The sequence below is a fragment of the Numenius arquata genome, chromosome 12 (assembly GCF_964106895.1).
Source record: "Numenius arquata chromosome 12, bNumArq3.hap1.1, whole genome shotgun sequence".
NCBI lineage: Eukaryota > Metazoa > Chordata > Aves > Charadriiformes > Scolopacidae > Numenius > Numenius arquata.
This window is the reverse complement of record NC_133587.1, coordinates 44,706,812-44,725,301: the sequence shown is the minus strand read 5'-3', so window position 1 is coordinate 44,725,301 and position 18,490 is coordinate 44,706,812. Positions and strand designations below refer to the sequence as shown.

The 18,490-nt window shown below is 50.8% G+C and overlaps 1 protein-coding gene across 2 annotated transcripts; it reads left to right on the top strand.

Moving 5' to 3' along the window:
* The first annotated feature begins 1,502 nt into the window (after positions 1-1,502).
* Positions 1,503-16,433, top strand: CDC25A (cell division cycle 25A). 2 transcript variants are annotated; one of them, XM_074157268.1, is made up of 16 exons: positions 1,503-1,657; positions 4,297-4,382; positions 6,374-6,428; positions 6,792-6,827; positions 6,954-6,990; positions 7,357-7,458; positions 8,224-8,337; positions 10,009-10,128; positions 10,780-10,854; positions 11,484-11,636; positions 11,750-11,842; positions 12,213-12,275; positions 12,380-12,478; positions 13,169-13,299; positions 13,685-13,796; positions 16,293-16,433. In XM_074157268.1, the coding sequence occupies exons 1-16, from the start codon at positions 1,503-1,505 to the stop codon at positions 16,431-16,433; spliced, it is 1,572 nt and encodes a 523-aa protein (XP_074013369.1). The 2 variants fall into 2 exon arrangements, with proteins under 2 accessions (XP_074013369.1, XP_074013368.1); XM_074157267.1 differs by having other exon boundaries at positions 8,224-8,358.
* Positions 16,434-18,490: the final 2,057 nt, after the last annotated feature.

The window sequence follows — 18,490 nt, the reverse complement described above, 5'->3', positions numbered from 1 at the left end:
TTGTGGGCAGTGTGGGGATACAGCCACCCCCGCACCCAGGAGCTCAGGGTGGAGCCACAGAGGTGCTAACTGCTCACCTAAAACTGTAAAAACTGTTGCTTGAAAGGAAAATGTGCAGGGAGGGGACAGGGAGAGCTGGAGTGGGGGCACAGCCTGAGCCTCTCCAGGCTGGAAGAGTGATGAGGATGTGAATGGGGATCCTGGGTGGTCAGAGAGGGAGCGAACACCACCTTGTCTACTCCAGGAACCGGGAGTGTCATGTGAATCTGGTGGGTGGCAGGGCCCAGGCAGAGGGACACGGCTCATGCTTCACGCTCTGGAGGTGTGGGATCCCCTGACCAGGTCTTTACGTCAGGCTGAGGACACTGGATCCAAGAGCAGCTGGAGACAGTGGCCTCTGAAGCCACCACAGGGAGGTTGGTCAGAGCGCATCTGCCAGGTACTGGGCTCCACAGGAGAGATCTGCAAACCCTGTCAGGAGGAGAAGATGCACGACCTGCTGGAGCCACGCTGCTTGTCCCGAGCACTTCACTGTGTCACTCTGTTTTTCCACTTGTAAAATGGGACCGTGTGTTTTGGAGCTGGGAATTCTCTCCCTGCACCTTCTGTGTCCACAACCGTGCAGGCCCAAGGGACGACCCACGCAAGGGAGTCCCCTCCTTTCCCCAGTACCACCATTGCTGCCTCTGTCCTGGACCGTAGGCAGGGGACAGGGCAGGGCGAAGGCAAGGCGATGGGTCCTTTGAAAAGATGGATGTGTGTCCATTTTTAAGGCAAATAGCAGCGCCTGGGTGAATATCACAGTCTCTTGAAGGCAGAGGACATGAGCAGAGGTTATTTGGAGCGGCCTAATAGCACTGCTTTCTGCACCTCACACGCTGACGCAACCATGCGACCCATTCAGGTCGCTCTCCTACTCCAATTTCATAAATGCCATCACTCCGTGAGCCCTGTCCCAGTGCCACCGGGATACGTGCAGCTCCCTTCTTCGTCACCCACCTCACAAAAGCAGCCACTGCTTCCCCGGTGGTGCTGGTCATTCCTTCTTCTCACCAAGACCTCGTTAGAGGAGACGTGACACGGGAAGGGCTCCGAGGCGCGGTTACCCGCTGAGTTCGTGCCCTTTTACCTTTATCAGTTTTTACCTTTTTCCCCTCAGGCCTAGGGCAGTAAAGGGGGTGATTCTGTGAGGCGGGGACTACATTTCCCAGCATGCAACGCGGAGGGCCCATGCTACCTAAGGCACTCCATTGGCTGGCTTCTCTATTGGCCAGGAGCCACGTCTAGCAACAGCCGGAGGCGGGGCGTGAGGCGCCCGCCGCCGTTCCTACTGGTCGGGACGAGTGGGGTGGGCGGGGAGAGTTGAGGAAAAGCGCCCGCCCCCTGTTTTGATTGGCCGAGGGGGGGTTTGGCGCCAGCTTCGGAGCGGGGCGACGGGTAGCGGCCGGGGTCAGAACGGTGCGGGCGGCGCTGACAGGAGGACGGCGGGCGGGCTCGGCTCCATGGATCCCACACCGTGCGGTTCTTACCGCCGCCGTCGCCTCCTCCTTCTCTCCCCGGCTTCTCCCGCTTCACCCGCCGTCGTCAAGTCTCTCTTTCCCGACGACCTCTCGCCGGTTTCCAACCTCCGCCTCACCATGGAGCAGCTGGGACGAGGGTCAGTCTTCTGCCCCCGGGCATCTCCCCCCCTTCCTCCTAAGGGCCTAGAGGGCCCATTCTCCGCCTTTCCCCCCCGCTCCCGGACCCCAAGCGAGGCCTACGGGACCCCTCCGCCGTGTGCGGCCTTGAGGGCCTCTTCCCCCCAACCCCGGACCCCAAGCGAGGCCTACGGGACCCCCCCCTCCTCCCCATGTGAGGCTTCGAGGGCATCTTCCCCCCGCCACCGTGGACCCCAAGTGAGGCCTGGGGGAGCTTTTCTCCCCGCCCCCCCCGTAAAAAAAAAAAAAAAGGCAAGTCCTCGAGGAGTTGTTCCTCTCCTTTCCTCCCTGCCCCCCGCAGTGAGGCATTGAGGAACTGTTCCTCTCCCCTCATCCCCAGCAAGGCCTCAAGGAGGTCTTTTACTACCCCACCCCTCCTCAGCCCCCCAACTGTAAGGCCTCGAGGAACTCTTCCCTGCCCCCCGCCCCGGCGCCTTCCAGAAGAAAGGCCTTGGGGACCTCATCTACCCCCCCCCCCAAAAAAAAAAAATTGAGGCCTCGTGGATCTGCCCCCCCCCCCCCGCCCCGAATTGATGCCTCGAGGAGCTCTTAATCTCCTTCTCCCCCCCAGCCCGAAATGAGGCCTTGAGGACCTCATCCCACATGCTTTCCTTCCAAATACCCCCCACCCCTTAAAACTGAGCCTCCAGGACCTCTTCTAACCCTCCCCCCTAAAAGTGAGGCCTCGAGGAGCTGTTTCTCCCTGCCCCCCCCAACTCCTTCCTGTGCCCCCTCCCTCCATGCTGCCCTTCCAAATCTGAGGCCTCCACGACTCTAAAGCCCCCCCCTTTCCTGATGCCTCCACCCTTGCAGAGCTCTGCTTCCCTCTCTTCACCCCGTCCAACCAAATATCCCCCTTCCCTCCTGTCCCTTTCTCCCTAGGGAGCCCTGAGATTAGACCACCCCCCGTCCCCTGCCCACATGTGGTGGTGGCTCCTGCACTGTGGGCCATCTTCCCCCCTGTGGTGTCCTACCACGTTGTGCCACCATCTTCCCCTGATTCTGCTCTGGGACATCTGTCTCCCTCCCTCACCCCTTCCTGCCTGGCCCCAGGACTGGGTGCTTTCTCCCACAAATTCATGCTGGTACCTTTGTGTCCATCCTTCCATCCCACTTTAGCTGCATCGTCTTGGCTCCATTCTCGCTCCCCGCTGCCACCCTTTGCCTGTCTCCTGTGACCCAACTCCTTTAACCTTCTTGTACCCCGCTCCTCTCCTCTCTTTTGCATTTGGGAAGTGCCCCAGTCTCTGGGCTCTGCCCCTCCTCTCTCCCTGTAACTCCAGCCATGCAGTTGCTCAATCCAATTTTGCCGTCTCTGACTCCTTTAATCACATTATTCTTACCTCTACAGTTTGTCTCTTGTACAGTTCCTGTTTTGCCCTGCCCTGGTCTTGATGGCCCTCCTGGCATTTGCCCTATGCTTGCTGCTTTTATATCATTTTCATTTCTGTAATCACCTCATTTCTTTATGATCCTTCCCTCCTTCAGATTCCTGGAACTCCTGTAAATGATCCACACCAGTCCCTTCTGTGTTCATTATTCTGTCCTTTGAGTTTGTAGCCCTACCTTGCACATGGGTGGGGTTTTTTTTTAATTAACCCAGAGGAGCCGCTCTCAAGTAGTTTTCCCCTTATTTAAGGTAATTTAGAGTAAGGCTACATAATACACATAAGTCTCTGTCTTGAAGCTGCTGCGATCCCTGCCCACGTATGGAACGAGCGTGTGTCTGATGTGGCTCAGTAGCCGCGCAGGAGAGCTTGCCTCGAGGGTCCCTGCCCACTCGCAGAGTGGTGTTTGTACTTGCGCGCACACATCAGGGGCTGGCGTTACCCTCGAGCCCCTTCCCCTTAGTTGATAAGACAAAATTTGAGAGCTGACTAATTAGAAAAACGAATTTGAGTTAAAAGTTCGGTATTTTTTCTGTGCAAAACAATAGTTAAATGAGTGGCTGCCAAAGGGAGAGTTGGGATCCCAAGAAGGATAATAGGGCTGGGTTACAGGTCTTTCTGGAGAATGGTTTGGGAAGTGCCAATGTGATTCCAGGCACCAGTAACCTATTGCACATTTTAATTGGTTTTAGTCCTAAAGTTTTATGGCAAAGTCTGTCACTTTGTTTTATTGGGACCTTCATTTGTGAAGGCACAAGCTCAGGACAGGCTCTAAATCATAATTTCAAAAAAAATTCAAAAAAAGCCCTCGCAGTTAAGCTTGTCACAGAGAAAAGCTTGGTAATTTGCAAGGTGACCAGAAAGACAACTGGGATAATTATTGTCTTAAATGACCCTCTCCCTGTCTTTCTGTTTTGGAAGCCTGACTTGTAAATTTATCAGCGCTGCACGTGCAGGTTTAAAAAGCAAAACCAAAAGTCCCTGGAGGTGTTAGATCTGAGGATGTTTGTAAATGTGGGAATCTGGTGGTGGGATTGTCCGTGTGCTCAACAGCGCCCAGGGTTGGCCAGGCTGGAATCCTTCCACTTGGCCAGTGCTAGAGGTTTCGGGTTGTGATTACCCGTGCTGTTAATATACGTTCAGGCGCCCTTATATTGTATTTCTCACTTCAACGAGTGTTCAAAAAAACAAATCTTGAACTTCCTTTACAGTCAGCATGAAAACGCGGAGCAAGACCTGGGAAACAAGAACGCTAATGGTTTACAAAGAACGGTGTCATCGGAATCGACAGACTCAGGTATGGCTTTCTTGAGTGATAAATAAGTAAGAAATGAAAAGCATCGTATCCTTAGCTTCCAGGGTTTGGATGGGGAACTATCGCTGCCTCCCTGCAATCCCTGCAGCCACCTCTTGTCGTTACGCCCTCGAAAGGAGGGAGACAGGCAAACCCTCCCTCAGCAAACCTCTGCAGTTCGTGGTTTGGGTGCTGGGTGGGTGTTCTTTTTTATTTTGCTTTAATTGTCCTGGAGTATGTTAGCAGTTCGCACGGAGGAAAAACTGGTTCTGTTCCTACAGGGGGACTCCTGACAGAGCTGACTTTTCCCTTTTCCCTTGGGATGGATGTGGTTGCTGACCTGTCGTGCTTTGTACCCCGGTGTGATGGTTATCACTGCCCTTTTCTGATTGCCTTGATGTTCTGCTCGCCTTATCGTGAGCATCTCAGCCTTTCTGGCAGCAGAGAGGGCTGAAGATGAAGGCTGCTAAAGATAGCCCAAGATAGGCTTCCCTGGTCAATCGAGCTCCTGCCGTCCCCTCTCTGTGGTGTCTTGTGGATATTGGCTTGTGAGAATTTATGGTTACGTGTCGGGGCTGGAAAACGGGGAGATAGTGTTTAATTCTTCATTGTTAGGGTCCGCTGCCTATCTGCCCTCAGCTCTGTGAGTTTCTGCCCTTTGGAGGGTGATAACTTTGATGAAAGCCAGTTGTCACCGGGTGGTTTTCTCTCTTTTAACCCAAACTGTGCTAACCTGCTCCACACGCTCGAATCGACGCCTTTGAGCAGGGTTTATCTTATGGCTTCAAGGGGTTTTTTTGTGGCTTTTTGTTAAAATGAGCTGATTGTTTACCTGAAACCTGGGGAGCTGCTTCTTAGTACTGATACATGCCCAGGAGTGTCTCTTTTTTTTTTTTTTTTTTTTTTTTCTTTTTTTCAGACAAGATGCTCTATCAGTGAAAATGAAATAAGCTTTTACTCCAAAACTTTGTAGAATTAGGGAAGTTTCTGATACTTCCAGCCCAGTGATGGAAATCAGTGTCTCCACCTGAATTTAAGCACTGGCCTGACTGTGCGTGGGACTTCCAACCTTCAAAGGAACTGCTAAAACACAAACACAGACACCGCAGAGCGGGATAGAATAACCAAGCTTGCGAAATCTTTGCTTTCTTCTTGGCTTTTTCCCTTTTTTCTCATCTCTGAAGGAGCCCTTCAGTGCTTACAAAACACTCCTGAGTCAGGTTTCTGCGCTGCCGAGACCACTGCCCGTCACCTTAGTCAAATTAAATTCTTTGTAGTTGTGTTTGTTTCGATCACAGTCACGGAAACAGCAACAAGTCTTGTCGTGATGCTGTAGAGAACATTCTAGTAAGCTCTTGGCCTGGCACTGGGGCTTGTGAATACCATCATAATACACAAAAAAAAACAACCAACCCCCCCAAAAAAAACCCCCAACCTCTTCAGGGAATCTGTGTTTCAGTAAACTTGGTATTTGACTGTATTTAAATGCTGAGTTGCTGGAATGTTTCGCTTGGTTTGTGCTTATGGAGCCCTTGCTGTTATTTCCAGACACTAACATGCAGTAAGAAAGGCCTTTTGACTACTGTTTTTCTTTAATGAGCCCAAAATTTCTTCCTGGGAAGAGGTGTAACTAAAAACCTGGCTTAAAAACCCGAAAGGACTATTTGAGATGTGCGTGTGAGAGAATAAGCTGAGAGTATTTCATGTCCTGTGGGAGCAGAACATGTTCCTTATGAAGTTCTAGGCAGGGCTAGGGATGCTTCTTTTAATTACTCTTGTTTTTCCCCAAGCACTAACGATTATGGCCAAACCCAAGGGTATGGAGTATCTGCAATTGTTATTTACTTCTACACTGAGGTGAGGCTGCAGATGGGATTTTCTACAGTAGTTTCCTGTCTGAGCTCAGGGTCTTGCTGAGGAAATCGGTACCAGTGGCCAATACTTGGCGCTTCCTGGGTATTACTGGGTAGAAAAACGCTGTTTCTTCTCTGCAGGTTGTGCCTTGGATTCACCTGGTCCCGTGGCCTCAAATGATATCATGGAGGAAACGTATGTAACCATGTGCTAAGCCTGATGCCGGGCATTTCATGTTTTGTGTTTTTTTTTTTTCCTAATCTTCTATCCCCAGGGATAGAAGGATCCCCAAGATGCCCTTGACCCCTGATTTACCGACCTTTTCTTGTCTAAATAATGCTGAAAAGAATTTAAGGAAAGGAGGGGAGGAGTCGTCTAGCCAGTATTTAAAAAATTAGGATGGGTTAAGCTGCCTATAAATAGCTTTTAAGACAGACAAGTGTCATCAAGAAGCACATAGGCTTTTGCTTAACGTAACTCTTCATGAGTTACGCTAAAAATCAACCTTGTATTTATTATCCTTCGGTGCTAACTATGGGGCATCTCACTCGCTTTTAGGTTTGAGAAAGCAATTCTCGAATCCAGCAGACTGAAGTAAGTAGAATTCTATTTTAATTTCTTTGTTGGTGACTGTCATAGCTCATGGAGTTTTATTGGGAGGGAACAGTGAGTTCTACTCATGTTACTGTTGAAATAAATCTTGGTTCTTTTCCATTATAGCTTTCGGATGCCTTTCAGAAGAATCCATTCGCTGCCGGTAAGTGAGGCTGGTGTTGATATTATATAAATATTAAAGGATTTAGTCGTTTTTAGTTTGCTACATTCCACAACTGTTAATTTTTGGTCCTCAAGAGCAGCTGCTGTGGTACTTAATGAAAGCTCTCAAAATTACAGCTCGTGAACCTGAAATCTCATTTGAGTTGGTGTGAAATTTCGGTGCTGGGGCTTTGTCCCGAAGAAGCGTTTTGGTATCTGTACTGAGACATCAGAGACTCCTGCACGTAGTTTGCCCCAATTTTGAAGTTGGAGACCTTCTTTATTAACCCCTGTTTTGCTCAAAATGTCATTGTGGAAGGACTTTACTGCTGGATACTGAACTGTCACGTCTGTGTGACCCTTGTAGCAAAGCCTCCTGGGGTGCAGTCCTGCTCTGAAGAGAAGCCATTGTGATTCTCTGGACGGCGATGCTTTTCAGCCGTTGGAACAGGATGAAAATAAGGAGAATGTAAGTGTTGGCTTTTCTGTTGCCGAATTAACACCTTTCTTCAGCAGCGGAAGGGGAGGAAAAGGCTTCTTTTACTCTCTGTCAGGCTGTAGGTCAGATATAATAAAGTTTTATGTGGCTTATCTTATGGGAACTCGCAGGGAAGTGTGACCGCAGTGATTATGGAGACTGCAAATTGATTATAGGTTAATAAAAATTTGAAAGAGTTTGATTGTGCAGCTTGACCTTCGTGCTACCGAACCTGGCTCCTTTAGGCTGTGGCAGTGATGCTGTATTCACGCTGCCGGCTTTAGATTGCTATGAGGGGTGTCTCCAGAAAGCTCTTCAGATAGACCACCTCATCTCGCCCCACTGCCGGCGTGAGGAGCTCTGGTTCCTTGGCAGCACAAAAGTCCTGCTGGGTCTGAAAGGTCTCGCTGCTGGAAATCCCATCGGAAGGACTCTGGGTGGGTGTTGGGAGGAGATAGATGCTCATCACTGAGCAGCAGATGGAATTCAGGTGGCCAAGCTGCTGCCTTAAAAATTATTTATTTTGTGGAGAAGTTGACTGACAAAAGAACTTAAATCCAAAGTGTCAGGTAGTTTCAAAAAAAAAAAAAAAAGAAACAGATGAAATTAGGGAAGAACTTTGTAGAGTAGGGTAGATGGTTGGACTCGATGATCCCAAGGGTCTTTTCCAACCTAGATGATTCTATGAAATAGTCCTAGTAACTTAGGCAGTTTGTAATTTTGGTGAAACGATCGCTTTGCTCCTCTTTAATTCAGGAATCATTTGAGTTTAAGAAGCCAACCAAACCAGCCTCTCGTTCTGCGCACGCCCAGTCCCGTGATGGAAAAGGTGTTCCTGGACCAAGGCAGACTTTATCTCCAGCTCAGCCAGTAAGTGCTACAGCGTTCTCTGTGACAAATTCTCACCTAATCACAGAATCCCAGAATGATACGGAGTTGGCAGAGACCTCTGGAGATCATTTCCTCCAACCCCCTGCCAGAGTGGGTCCACCCAGAGCAGGTCCCGCAGGAACGTGTCCAGGCAGGTTTGAATGTCTCCAGAGAAGGAGACTCCACCACCTCTCTGGGCAGCCTCTTCCGGGGCTCTGCCACCCTCACAGCAAAGAAGTTCCTCCTCATGTTGAGATGGAACTTATGTTCTGGTTTGTGCCCATTCCCTCTTGTCCTGTCCCTGGGCACCACTGAAAAAAGACTGGCCCCATCCTCCTGACACCCACCCTTTGAGTATTTCTAGGCGTTGATCAGATCCCCCCTCAGTCTTCTCTTCTCCAGACTAAAGGGACCCAAGTTCCTCAGCCTTTCCTCAGCAGAGAGATGCTCCAGGCCCCTCATCACCTTTGTAGCCCTTTGCTGGACGCTCTCCAGCAGTTCCCTGTCCTTCTGCAACTGGGGAGCCCAGAACTGGTCCCAGTGCTCCAGCTGTGGCCTCCCCAGGGCAGAGCAGAGGGCAGGATGACCTCCTTCCACCTGCTGGCCACACTCTTCTTGATGCCCCCCAGGATGCCATTGGCCTTCTTGGCCACCAGGGCACATTGCTGGCTCGTGGGCATCCTGTTGTCCCCCAGGACTCCCAGGTCTTTCTCCTCAGAGCTGCTCTCCAGCAGGTCAGCCCCAACCTGTCCTGGTGCAGGGGGTTATTCCTCCCCAGGTGCAGGACCCTACACTTGCCCTCCTAATCCTCCATTTACCTGCCGTGTGGGAGGAGGAAAAATGGCATCAGGGTTCTGAGGAAGTGCTGTTCATCACCTTTACTTGTGTGCCAAATAAAAAAAGATAAGAAAGATACCAGATAAGAAAGCTCTCCTCACCTTTGACTGGTGAGACGAGTAGAAGTTTGACCCATGGGTCGTTGTGTAGGGTGTGAAAGATGAGTCACTGCAGAGCTGAGGTTATGCTGCATCGATGTGGAACAGAGGAAGCTGCTTTGAAATTAGTTTCACTATCGATAATGTAGATACTTATATGGGGGCAGAGGCATTTGGAACAATGGAGCCAAGTGTGTAGGTGCAACTGGGTTTTTTTTTTCATGCCCAGATGTGACATTCCGGAAGAAAACACATACCTTATTCACGTTCTACTGCTTAGAAAAAACAACTGAAAAAAACGTGATGGGTCCTTGCACAGAAGCAGAACTGGGGGGTGGAGGCAAGTCTTGACTTCACTCTCTGAATCTGGTAGTTCTTCATCCTGCTGGTACCCCTGATCATGGGCTTCTCAGCTGCAGAGTTCATATCCGTTCTCGTTCCTGTTGACAACACCCATTTCTCTCCTTTGCACCTTTGCTGGAGATCTTCCTCCACAGGAGGGGGTTATTGCTTAACGAGGCTGACGAAGAACTCTGCAGTTGTAGGCATCAAATAGGTGAAGAATTCTGCTGTCGTGGGGATCAGATAGAATTACTGGGACTCAGTTTGGGGTTTGCTTAAGTCAGTGGCGGAACAACCCCCGTGTTTTCTGCAGCGCAGGGAGCAGCAGCATCTCTGTGGCTACAGCGCCCACCAAAGAGATGGAATGTTGTTAAAACTCACTCTCTTGTCTCAGTTGCCCATGGGTGAACAGGAAAACCAGAGGCCGGCTTTCCTGCAGCACTCTGCTCTGGCTTCCTCTGAAAGTGAGGATGATGATGGATTCCTAGAGCTGTTGGACGAGCAAGATTTGAAGGTACGTACAAAGGAAATACGATGGGCATCTCAAAATCAGCTCAGTCTAATGTTAATAGTCTGCCAGCTACGTGTGTCTGTGATGCACGTGTGTTCTAGCTGTAGCAGAGGTCAGCGTGGTGAGTCAAACCACAAAAAGTTTAGTATTAGGGAATCCTGGGAGACGAGTTATGGTCATCTTTGTCAACTCGTGCATTTCGGTGTCTGTCTGGGCTGTTTCTGAGCGCAGACAGCGGGATTTACTTGAGGTGCGAGCAGCAGTTCAAGAATTGCCGCTGTTCCTGTTGGCGGAGGAGAATTGTGTTATTAGAATTATTTGACCAGTTGGCATTTATTTATTTGTTTTAAACTTGCTCTGAGAGCCAGAGGTGATGTCTGCTTTTGAGCCGCTGTTTCTAACTGAACTTGAAATGCTTGAAGCTTCAGAGGAACATCATTGTTGATCAGTCAGTGAGTTGATAGAACTCGTCTTCTCCAATGTGGCTCGACTTTGTTCCGTTATTTCATTGAGTGTGGGACTTGTCATTGAGTTAAATTCCTCAAACTGCTCCGACAGCTGAATCCAACCGGAATGTTTGCCTGACTGTGATTTTTACAGTCTCTGTCCACGGTGAAATAAAGGAGAATGAAATTTCTTTTTTTTTTTTCTCAGAACGATGAGGAGATGCCATCTGATGTGGCGAGCCTCTGGACCGCACCGCTGGTCATGAGGAGGACAGACAATCGGGTGAGTGTTCTGGGAGAGAGATGGGGACTTTGTTCTGGCGGCTGCTTTCACTTCTGGGACAAGCGATCCCACTGTCCCCGATCCTGCATCCCTCATAACAACAGCAAAACAAGATACAGCATAACACCCCCTCAGTATTCTGTTACCTCTGGAGCCTCTTTACCTGGAAGACTTTGTCAGGGTGGAAAAATGCTTGTTATATTGACATCAGCTTTGTTTTTACAAAAACATTTCTTAAATGCAAGAAGATCTTGACCTCCCTTATCAGATACTTGGCATATCTGGAATACCTTCTGCACAGCCCTACCTGGAGTGCCTCTAGCCCAATCTTCTGATAACAGGCTGCGAAGGGAGTTCAAACTCCAGCCAAAAGCTCCTTAACGTGCTGATAGATTGTCTGCTAATTGGTATAAAGCCCTCTGCCAGCACATCCTTTTGCTTATGGTGCTCCGAGCTCACCCGGTCTGCCCAGCAAGAAACATGTGTTACTGGAAACGTGGGTCCTGAATTTAGACGACCATATTCATGTCCTGCTGGTGCCGTGTAAATACGTCTGAAATTTAGATCAGAAACTAAGCAAGACTCCAAATCTTTGCTAGACGACTCGTAACTCCTCTCCTTCCTCATAGGCCAAACGCTGCCGGTTGTTTGGCTCTTCGTCTCTGCCCGGGGGCGTAGGAAGAACCCCCCAGAAAAGGATAGAGAGATCCCAGGAAGAGAATTCTCCGGGGAAAAGCAAGAAGAGGAAAAGCCTGCCTGGAACACCCACTGAGGACTCAACGGTTGGTGGTTTGGCATCTGATTTCCTAACAGGAGAGGGAGCTAATAGAGGCAACTGGTTTATGAAAGGAAAAGGGTCTCTGCTGTCGTTGATCTCTAACCTCTGCTCCTCCAGAGCCTGAAAATGGTAAAGACACGATCCTCCACCGCAGAGATCGAGAGCATTTTGGACAGTGACCAGAGAGACCTTATTGGTGACTTCTCAAAGGTAATTCAAGCGATTTGATGGCCTCTCTTGGTAGATACGTCTCAAACCAGCCCCATTAAAGCACTTCCTACTGCTAAAGTACATATTCATGGGCAGGAAAGGTGTCGGTGGTCAGGGTGCTGTCATGGGTTAAACAAAAGCAATTCATTCGTGGTTACTCAAAAAGATCTACAAAATCCCTTCAGTAGAGGAGCCACAATTAAAACTCTGTCCCTGAATTTTAGAATCCCGAGTTTTAGCTCTTGGCCTTTGCTGAAGAAGTTCTTGTCAACAAAGCGTCTGTGTTACAGAATTCACCGCCCGACTCTGTGCTATCGCCCCCTCGGCTCGTGTTTGGAATTTTCTCAATTAAACGCTCTCTGTCTCACAGGGTTATTTATTCCACACCGTTGACGGGAAGCATCAAGATTTAAAATACATCGACTCCGAAATGGTACGTGCTCTGGGGAAATTCTTTACTGGAGGGGGGAGGAAAGGGGGGGGAAACAACAGAAAAACATCCTGAAATGACTGAAAATTACTCTTTTTTCGCCTTAGATTGTGTCTGTGCTGACTGGGAAGTTTGCGAGCTTCATCAAGGAATGCGTGATAATTGATTGCAGATACCCGTACGAGTACGAAGGGGGACACATCAAGGTAAGAGGAGTGTGGAGTTGTCTGAAGTTGGGGGTCACCGGGCACCGTGTGGGGCTGCTCTTCACTGGCGTGTACCCCAGAGCCTGTGGGTTTGCTATTGCTGAGGTGTCCCACTGGGGTCTGGGATCCTGTCACACCAACGCACTAGGGGAATTTTGGGACACTGAGCTCACATTTGTGTCATAAAGTGACTTTTCCTTCAAAGGAGGGAACTTTTCCTTAAGCAGAGGAGGTGGCCTGGGGGACAAGCAGGGAGATGGTTCCAGAGGAGGACACAAGACACTGGGTGTCCAGCATCCTGATATCTAGGGAAGCTAAAATTAGAATATTAAACCCCATTTAAACCACAGACTTCCAAGAACTGTGCAAAATAGAACTGATTTTGAAGTTTGCTGCTTGAGCAAGCTGGTCGCCCCCGTTAACACAGCGAGATGGGGAGGGAAATCCAGGGAGCCCCGACTTAGAGCTGTTGAAGTGGTATCTGGGACAGGTCTGGGTCACCCAGAGTCAGTGTTAGACCATCTGCAACGTGCTGTTGGGTCTGAAGCTGCGTTCCCAGCGGCTGGAGAGGGTTCCCAGAGCTCCCGTAGGAAACTAAGATGAGGAAAGGGCTTGTGAGGAAGTTGGAAGGGTTTGTCACTGCTCTCCTTTGCTCACCCCGTGTGCTTGGGCGCCGCTCGGCCTTCACAGGGCGCCGTAAACCTGCACATGGAAGAGGATGTGGAGGACTATTTGCTGAAGAAGCCGATCCAGCCGTCGGAGAACAAACGCGTGATAATCGTCTTCCACTGCGAGTTTTCTTCAGAGCGGGGGCCTCGAATGTGAGTCACCCCACGCTCCCCACCCCGGGATAAGAACTTGCTGCCGTGTCAGTTGAGGGCAGAGCCTTCAGGGCGGCACCAGTTACTGTGCTGGTTTCCTGCTTCATAACTGGCTTATCATGAGGAGATATTGGTTGTCACCTCTGGTGGGGAAGGGGACACAATAAATGGCGATGCTGAAGTTGGGCTGATGTGTTGGGATGCTTAGAGATGGCAAGGAAAAACCAGTTTGCCACAGTTTGGTGGCCAGTGTGGCTTGTCCACCTCTTCCTGATGGGAAATGCCTTAATTCCATAATCCAAGGAATGGGAAGTTTTGGGTGAGTGCTATTTAAAGTGCTATTTGTTGAATGTGAGGTTTAACGGAGGATCTTTTCCCTTTCCAGGTGCCGGTTCGTGAGGGAGCGGGACAGGCTGGGCAATGAGTACCCCAACCTCCACTACCCAGAGCTCTACGTCCTGAAGGGGGGTTACAGAGACTTCTTCTTGAGATGCCGTGTAAGTAACAGAATCACAGAATCCCAGAATGATATGAGGTTGGAAGGGACCTCTGGAGATCATCTAGTCCAACCCCCTGCCAGAGCAGGTCCCACAGGAACAAATCCAGGCGGGTTTGGAATGTCTCCAGAGAAGGAGACTCCACCACCTCTCTGGGCAGCCTCTTCCAGGGCTCTGCCACCCTCACAGCAAAGAAGTTCCTCCTCATGTTTACATGGCACTTATGTTCTGGTTTGTGCCCATTCCCTCTTGTCCTGTCCCTGGGCACCACTGAAAAAAGACTGGCCCCATCCTCCTGACACCCACCCTTTGAGTATTTATAGGCGTTGATCAGATCCCCCTCAGTCTTCTCTTCTCCAGACTAAAAAGACCCAACTCCCTCAGCCTTTCCTCAGCAGAGAGATGCTCCAGGCCCCTCATCACCTTTGTAGCCCTTTGCTGGACCCTCTCCAGCAGTTCCCTGTCCTTCTGCAACTGGGGAGCCCAGAACTGGTCCCACTGCTCCAATGGGGCCTCCCCAGGGCAGAGCAGAGGGCAGGATGACCTCCCTCCACCTGCTGGCCACGCTCTTCTTGATGCCCCCCAGGATGCCCTTGGCCTTCTTGGCCACCAGGGCACATTGCTGGCTCATGGGCATCCTGTTGTCCCCCAGGACTCCCAGGTCTTTCCCCTCAGAGCTGCTCTCCAGCTTAACGTTCTCTTAAACTCGGCGCTTTCACACTCAGAAGCAATGATAGAGTGGGGTTTGGTATTTTTTTCTGGGGTAGCTTTTCCTGCTCTATTCCATGGTGTTCTCTGAGAGCAGTTAAAACTCGGCAGTGAGGTTTCCTTCCTTTCTCTAAGCCTATTCCATGCTTCCGAGCAGTCTTGCTGCTGTAGCTCAAAAGCTTTTCTGCTGTCGTGAGTAAAATATAAAACTATTTTCTGCCCTTTTATAACAAGCAGGAGTTCAAAATGTTATTTGGAGGAGTTTAAGCCTGCGAGGACTGGGAGAGGGGGAGACTCGACAGTAATTGCCGTGTAACAAACGGGAACCTGAAGTCTCAAACGGCACTAAAAATAGCAACATTGAAAAAAATCCAGCTTTGAGTTTTCGGCATCTAATTTGGAAAAGGAAACTCAAACCTGCCCAGCAACAATTCCTGGAGTGTGAGGATGGTGTTTCTCTGATCCTTTGATCACTTTGGTCCCCCTCAGGCCCTCGCGCAGTAGGTACCTCTTCAGTGACCTTCCTGTGCTGTCCCTTGGTGTGTTTTCAGAGCGATGGGGGAGATTTGCCCTTGCTGGCCGGGGCTGTGTGCTGTCTCCCAGTGGGATGTGGGGTGTCCCAGCGTTTGGGCTGCTGTGGGGGATGCTGTCCTGGTTTTTGGCTCTCCCTCCGACCTGCTGGCTCCTCTGTGGTCCTGTGTGGCCTGGTTTGTTTTTTTTTTTTTTGGGCCATGGGTATCCGTCCTCTGCCGAGGTGGGAGGACCGAGATCCTCAAGGTGGCAGCATGGAACAGGCGATGGCAGCTCTTAGTGCTCCAGTGTGAGCCCGGGGCTGCCCAGTCCCCAGAGACGAGTATTTCTGCATTTCTGCACATCCGTGCTGTTTCCAGCTGAACGCTGCACGGACTGACTGTGTGTGGTGATGCCTGGCAGGAAGTTTGGGGTGAGAGCTCCGTGCGCGGGGCTGAAAGTACTTTGTTTAACAGTTATTGCTTCTGAAGGAGCTGTAATTGGAATATTGCTTGTCTTCGTAGAATCACAGGATGGTTTGGGTGGGAAGGGACCTTAATGGCCACCCAGTGCCACCCCCTGCCCTGGGCAGGGACACCTCCCACCAGAGCAGGTTGCTCCAAGCCCCCTCCAACCTGGCCTTGAACCCCTCCAGGGATGGGGCAGCCACAGCTTCTCTGGGCAACCTGGGCCAGGCTCTCACCACCCTCACAGCAAAGAAGTTCTGCCCCAGATCTCAGCTCAATCTCCCCTCTTTCAGTGTCAAACCCTTCCCCCTCCTCCTCTGGCTCCCCTCCCTGATCCAGAGTCCCTCCCCAGCTTTCCTGGAGCCCCTTGAGGGACTGGAAGGGGCTCCAAGGTCTCCCCGGAGCCTTCTCTTCTCCAGGCTGAACCCCCCCAACTCTCTCAGCCTGTCCTCCCAGCAGAGGGGCTCCAGCCCTCCCAGCATCTCTGTGGCCTCCTCTGGCCCCACTCCAACAGCTCCATGTCCTTCTCCTGTTGGTGGCCCCAGAGCTGGAGACAACACTGGCGGGGGGTGTGTGTGGGGGTGTCTCCCCAGAGCGGAGCAGAGGGGCAGAATCCCCGCCCCCCCCATGCCCCATCCTGCTGGGGATGCAGCCCAGGGTGTGGGGGGCTTTCTGGGCTTCCAGCACATGTTGCTGGCCCAGCTTTTCACCCCCCCAGCACCCCCAAGTCCTTCTCTCCAGCTGTTCTCTGCCCAGCCTGGATTTGTTGGAATTTACCGTGTAGAAGTTAAACCACCTCCTCTTCCCCCAGAGTTTCTGCGAGCCCCAGAGCTATCGCCCCATGCACCACGAGGACTTTAAAGAAGACTTGAAAAGGTTCCGCACCAAGAGCCGGACCTGGGCCGGCGAGAAGAGCAAACGGGAACTCTACAGTCGCCTGAAGAAGCTCTGAGGATTGAAGGGAACGCACAGAAACTGCCCGTGGTGCAGGGGGAGGCTGCAGTGGGAGGAAGGCCGTGCCTCTTCCTCGCTTGTGGTTATCGGGTACCGGTTCTCCCTGTCTGTTGTTTTTTGTTTTTGTGTTTTTTTTTTTTTTACTGGGAACAGTGTGGAACTGGAACCGAGCAACCTGGGAGCTGCCTCTTCTCCATCCTCTCCTTCTGCCGCTTCGGGGGAAACGGCTTCTCCTCTTCCATGACACCCAAAAACCGCCTGGGGAGGGTGGGGAGAGGCTGCCGTTTCCATGGGGCTTGGCTGGTACGTGGTGTAAGCAGTGCGAGGGTATTTTAGTGCCTGTTATTATTATTTTTATTTTTTTTAAATGCTTTATTTTATTTAAATACAGTCAAACGAAGCTCATACCACTGCGGTCGAATCATCCGGGTTGTACTTAAGTTTTGTTTCTGCTGAAGGGCAGCCTGCTGTTGGGGGGAAGGGGTGTTGCGGATCCATTCTTTTTCTCGGGCTGTAGCTTGGATCCTATCCTGTGTTTTGGAAGCAAAACGCCTCGTGGGGAAGTAAAATGGGAAATAACTCATTGCAGCTAGAGGTTCCCACCTCGCCCAACTCCGGTGTTCGGCCGTGGGAAGCCTCTAGAGGAAAAGCCAAGGGGAAATTGTTTCTTGTACGTAGATATCATGTTCACCTCGTTCACTTAATCTAGGTTGCTTCGTTCCGTAATAATTTGAATTTAGCTGCTGCTTTAGCTCTCGGGGAGTTGGTGTATGGAAGTAGGGAGAACTGGGAGCGGAGGGTAATTCAGAATCAGGCCGTCTGGGGTGATCCCAGCGGTTGCGGGTGACAAAGCAGCAATTTACTGCCCTGCTCCCTCCGAGGCTGCGTCGTGTTGTCACCCAATGTGTCTGGAAAAGCCCCCGGCTGCGGGGAATCGCCCGGCTGCTCCCGGGAGGCCGTTCTGCCACGGCTCCCGCTGCCGGGGCTCGGACTGCGGCCACTTCTCCAAGCAGCAGAAACTCCTCCTGCCGGAAAAAGGCAGGGAACGGAATTAATTCCTGAAGGAAGAGGAACATCCTCAGCCGGAGTCGTACCCTGTAACTGAGCCCTACGCCTTCGTGGTTCCGTGGCACGACAGCATCAGTCCTACACCTGCTTTGCTGCTGATTTTGATGTCACTAAAGGCCCAACTAACGAAGTTTACGGAAGGCCAGTGAGTTGGGGGTAAGGCCGCGGCGACGCTGTGATGATGGCTGTAGCTCATCTTCCTCATGCAGGAATTTCTGGGTGAAATTAATGCTCCCCGGGCCTGGGAACAGCCCCACGGGTTGGGAACTCTGGGCTCTTCAGCAGAAATCCCACACTTGGCAGGGCTGGGCTGGCTCCCTGCGAGCGGGACCCGGGCGCCGTCGTGTCTGTGTCAAAAAAAAATACCAAAATGGAGTTGCCTTATGTGGAATTTTAACTTGATTTTTTGGTCTTTTGTGTTTTTGTTTATTTTTTGGTTTTTTTTTTTTTAAACTGTTTGTTAAAACCTGTTGTTAATCCTCTCCAGAATTGAAAGGTTAAACTTTGAACTATTTCTCACTTTAGGGGAAAAAAAAGAAATAAATCAGAGTTTTGCTGGTTTTCATCAAAACTGAATACCTTGAATGGGAAGGTGATGAGATGCTAAATTGGAAACGGCTGTTACCAAAGCTCCCCCAGCTCGGGGGGCAGGTCTGAGCTCTGGGGAGGTGCCCAGGAGGTGGGAGGAGAAGACCTGAGACGGGCAGTGACACCCAAAGAGCTCTTGAGTCAAACCCAAGCGGTAAATAATGGGTTTGGCGACAGGAACGGCCGCAGGAGGTCTCTTGGTGCAACTTTGTAAAGCAAATCGTTGCTTTATGTTAAAGTTTAATTCACCGGCACCTTCCAAAAAAGCAGCTGGAGGTTGTTGGTGGATCCATGATGCTCTTCTGAGGTCGCTCACCTGGAGCAAACCCTTTACAGCTCCCCTAAATCCCCTTGTTATCCTGAACTTCCTGATATTCAGGAAAGGGACCATGGTGAGGG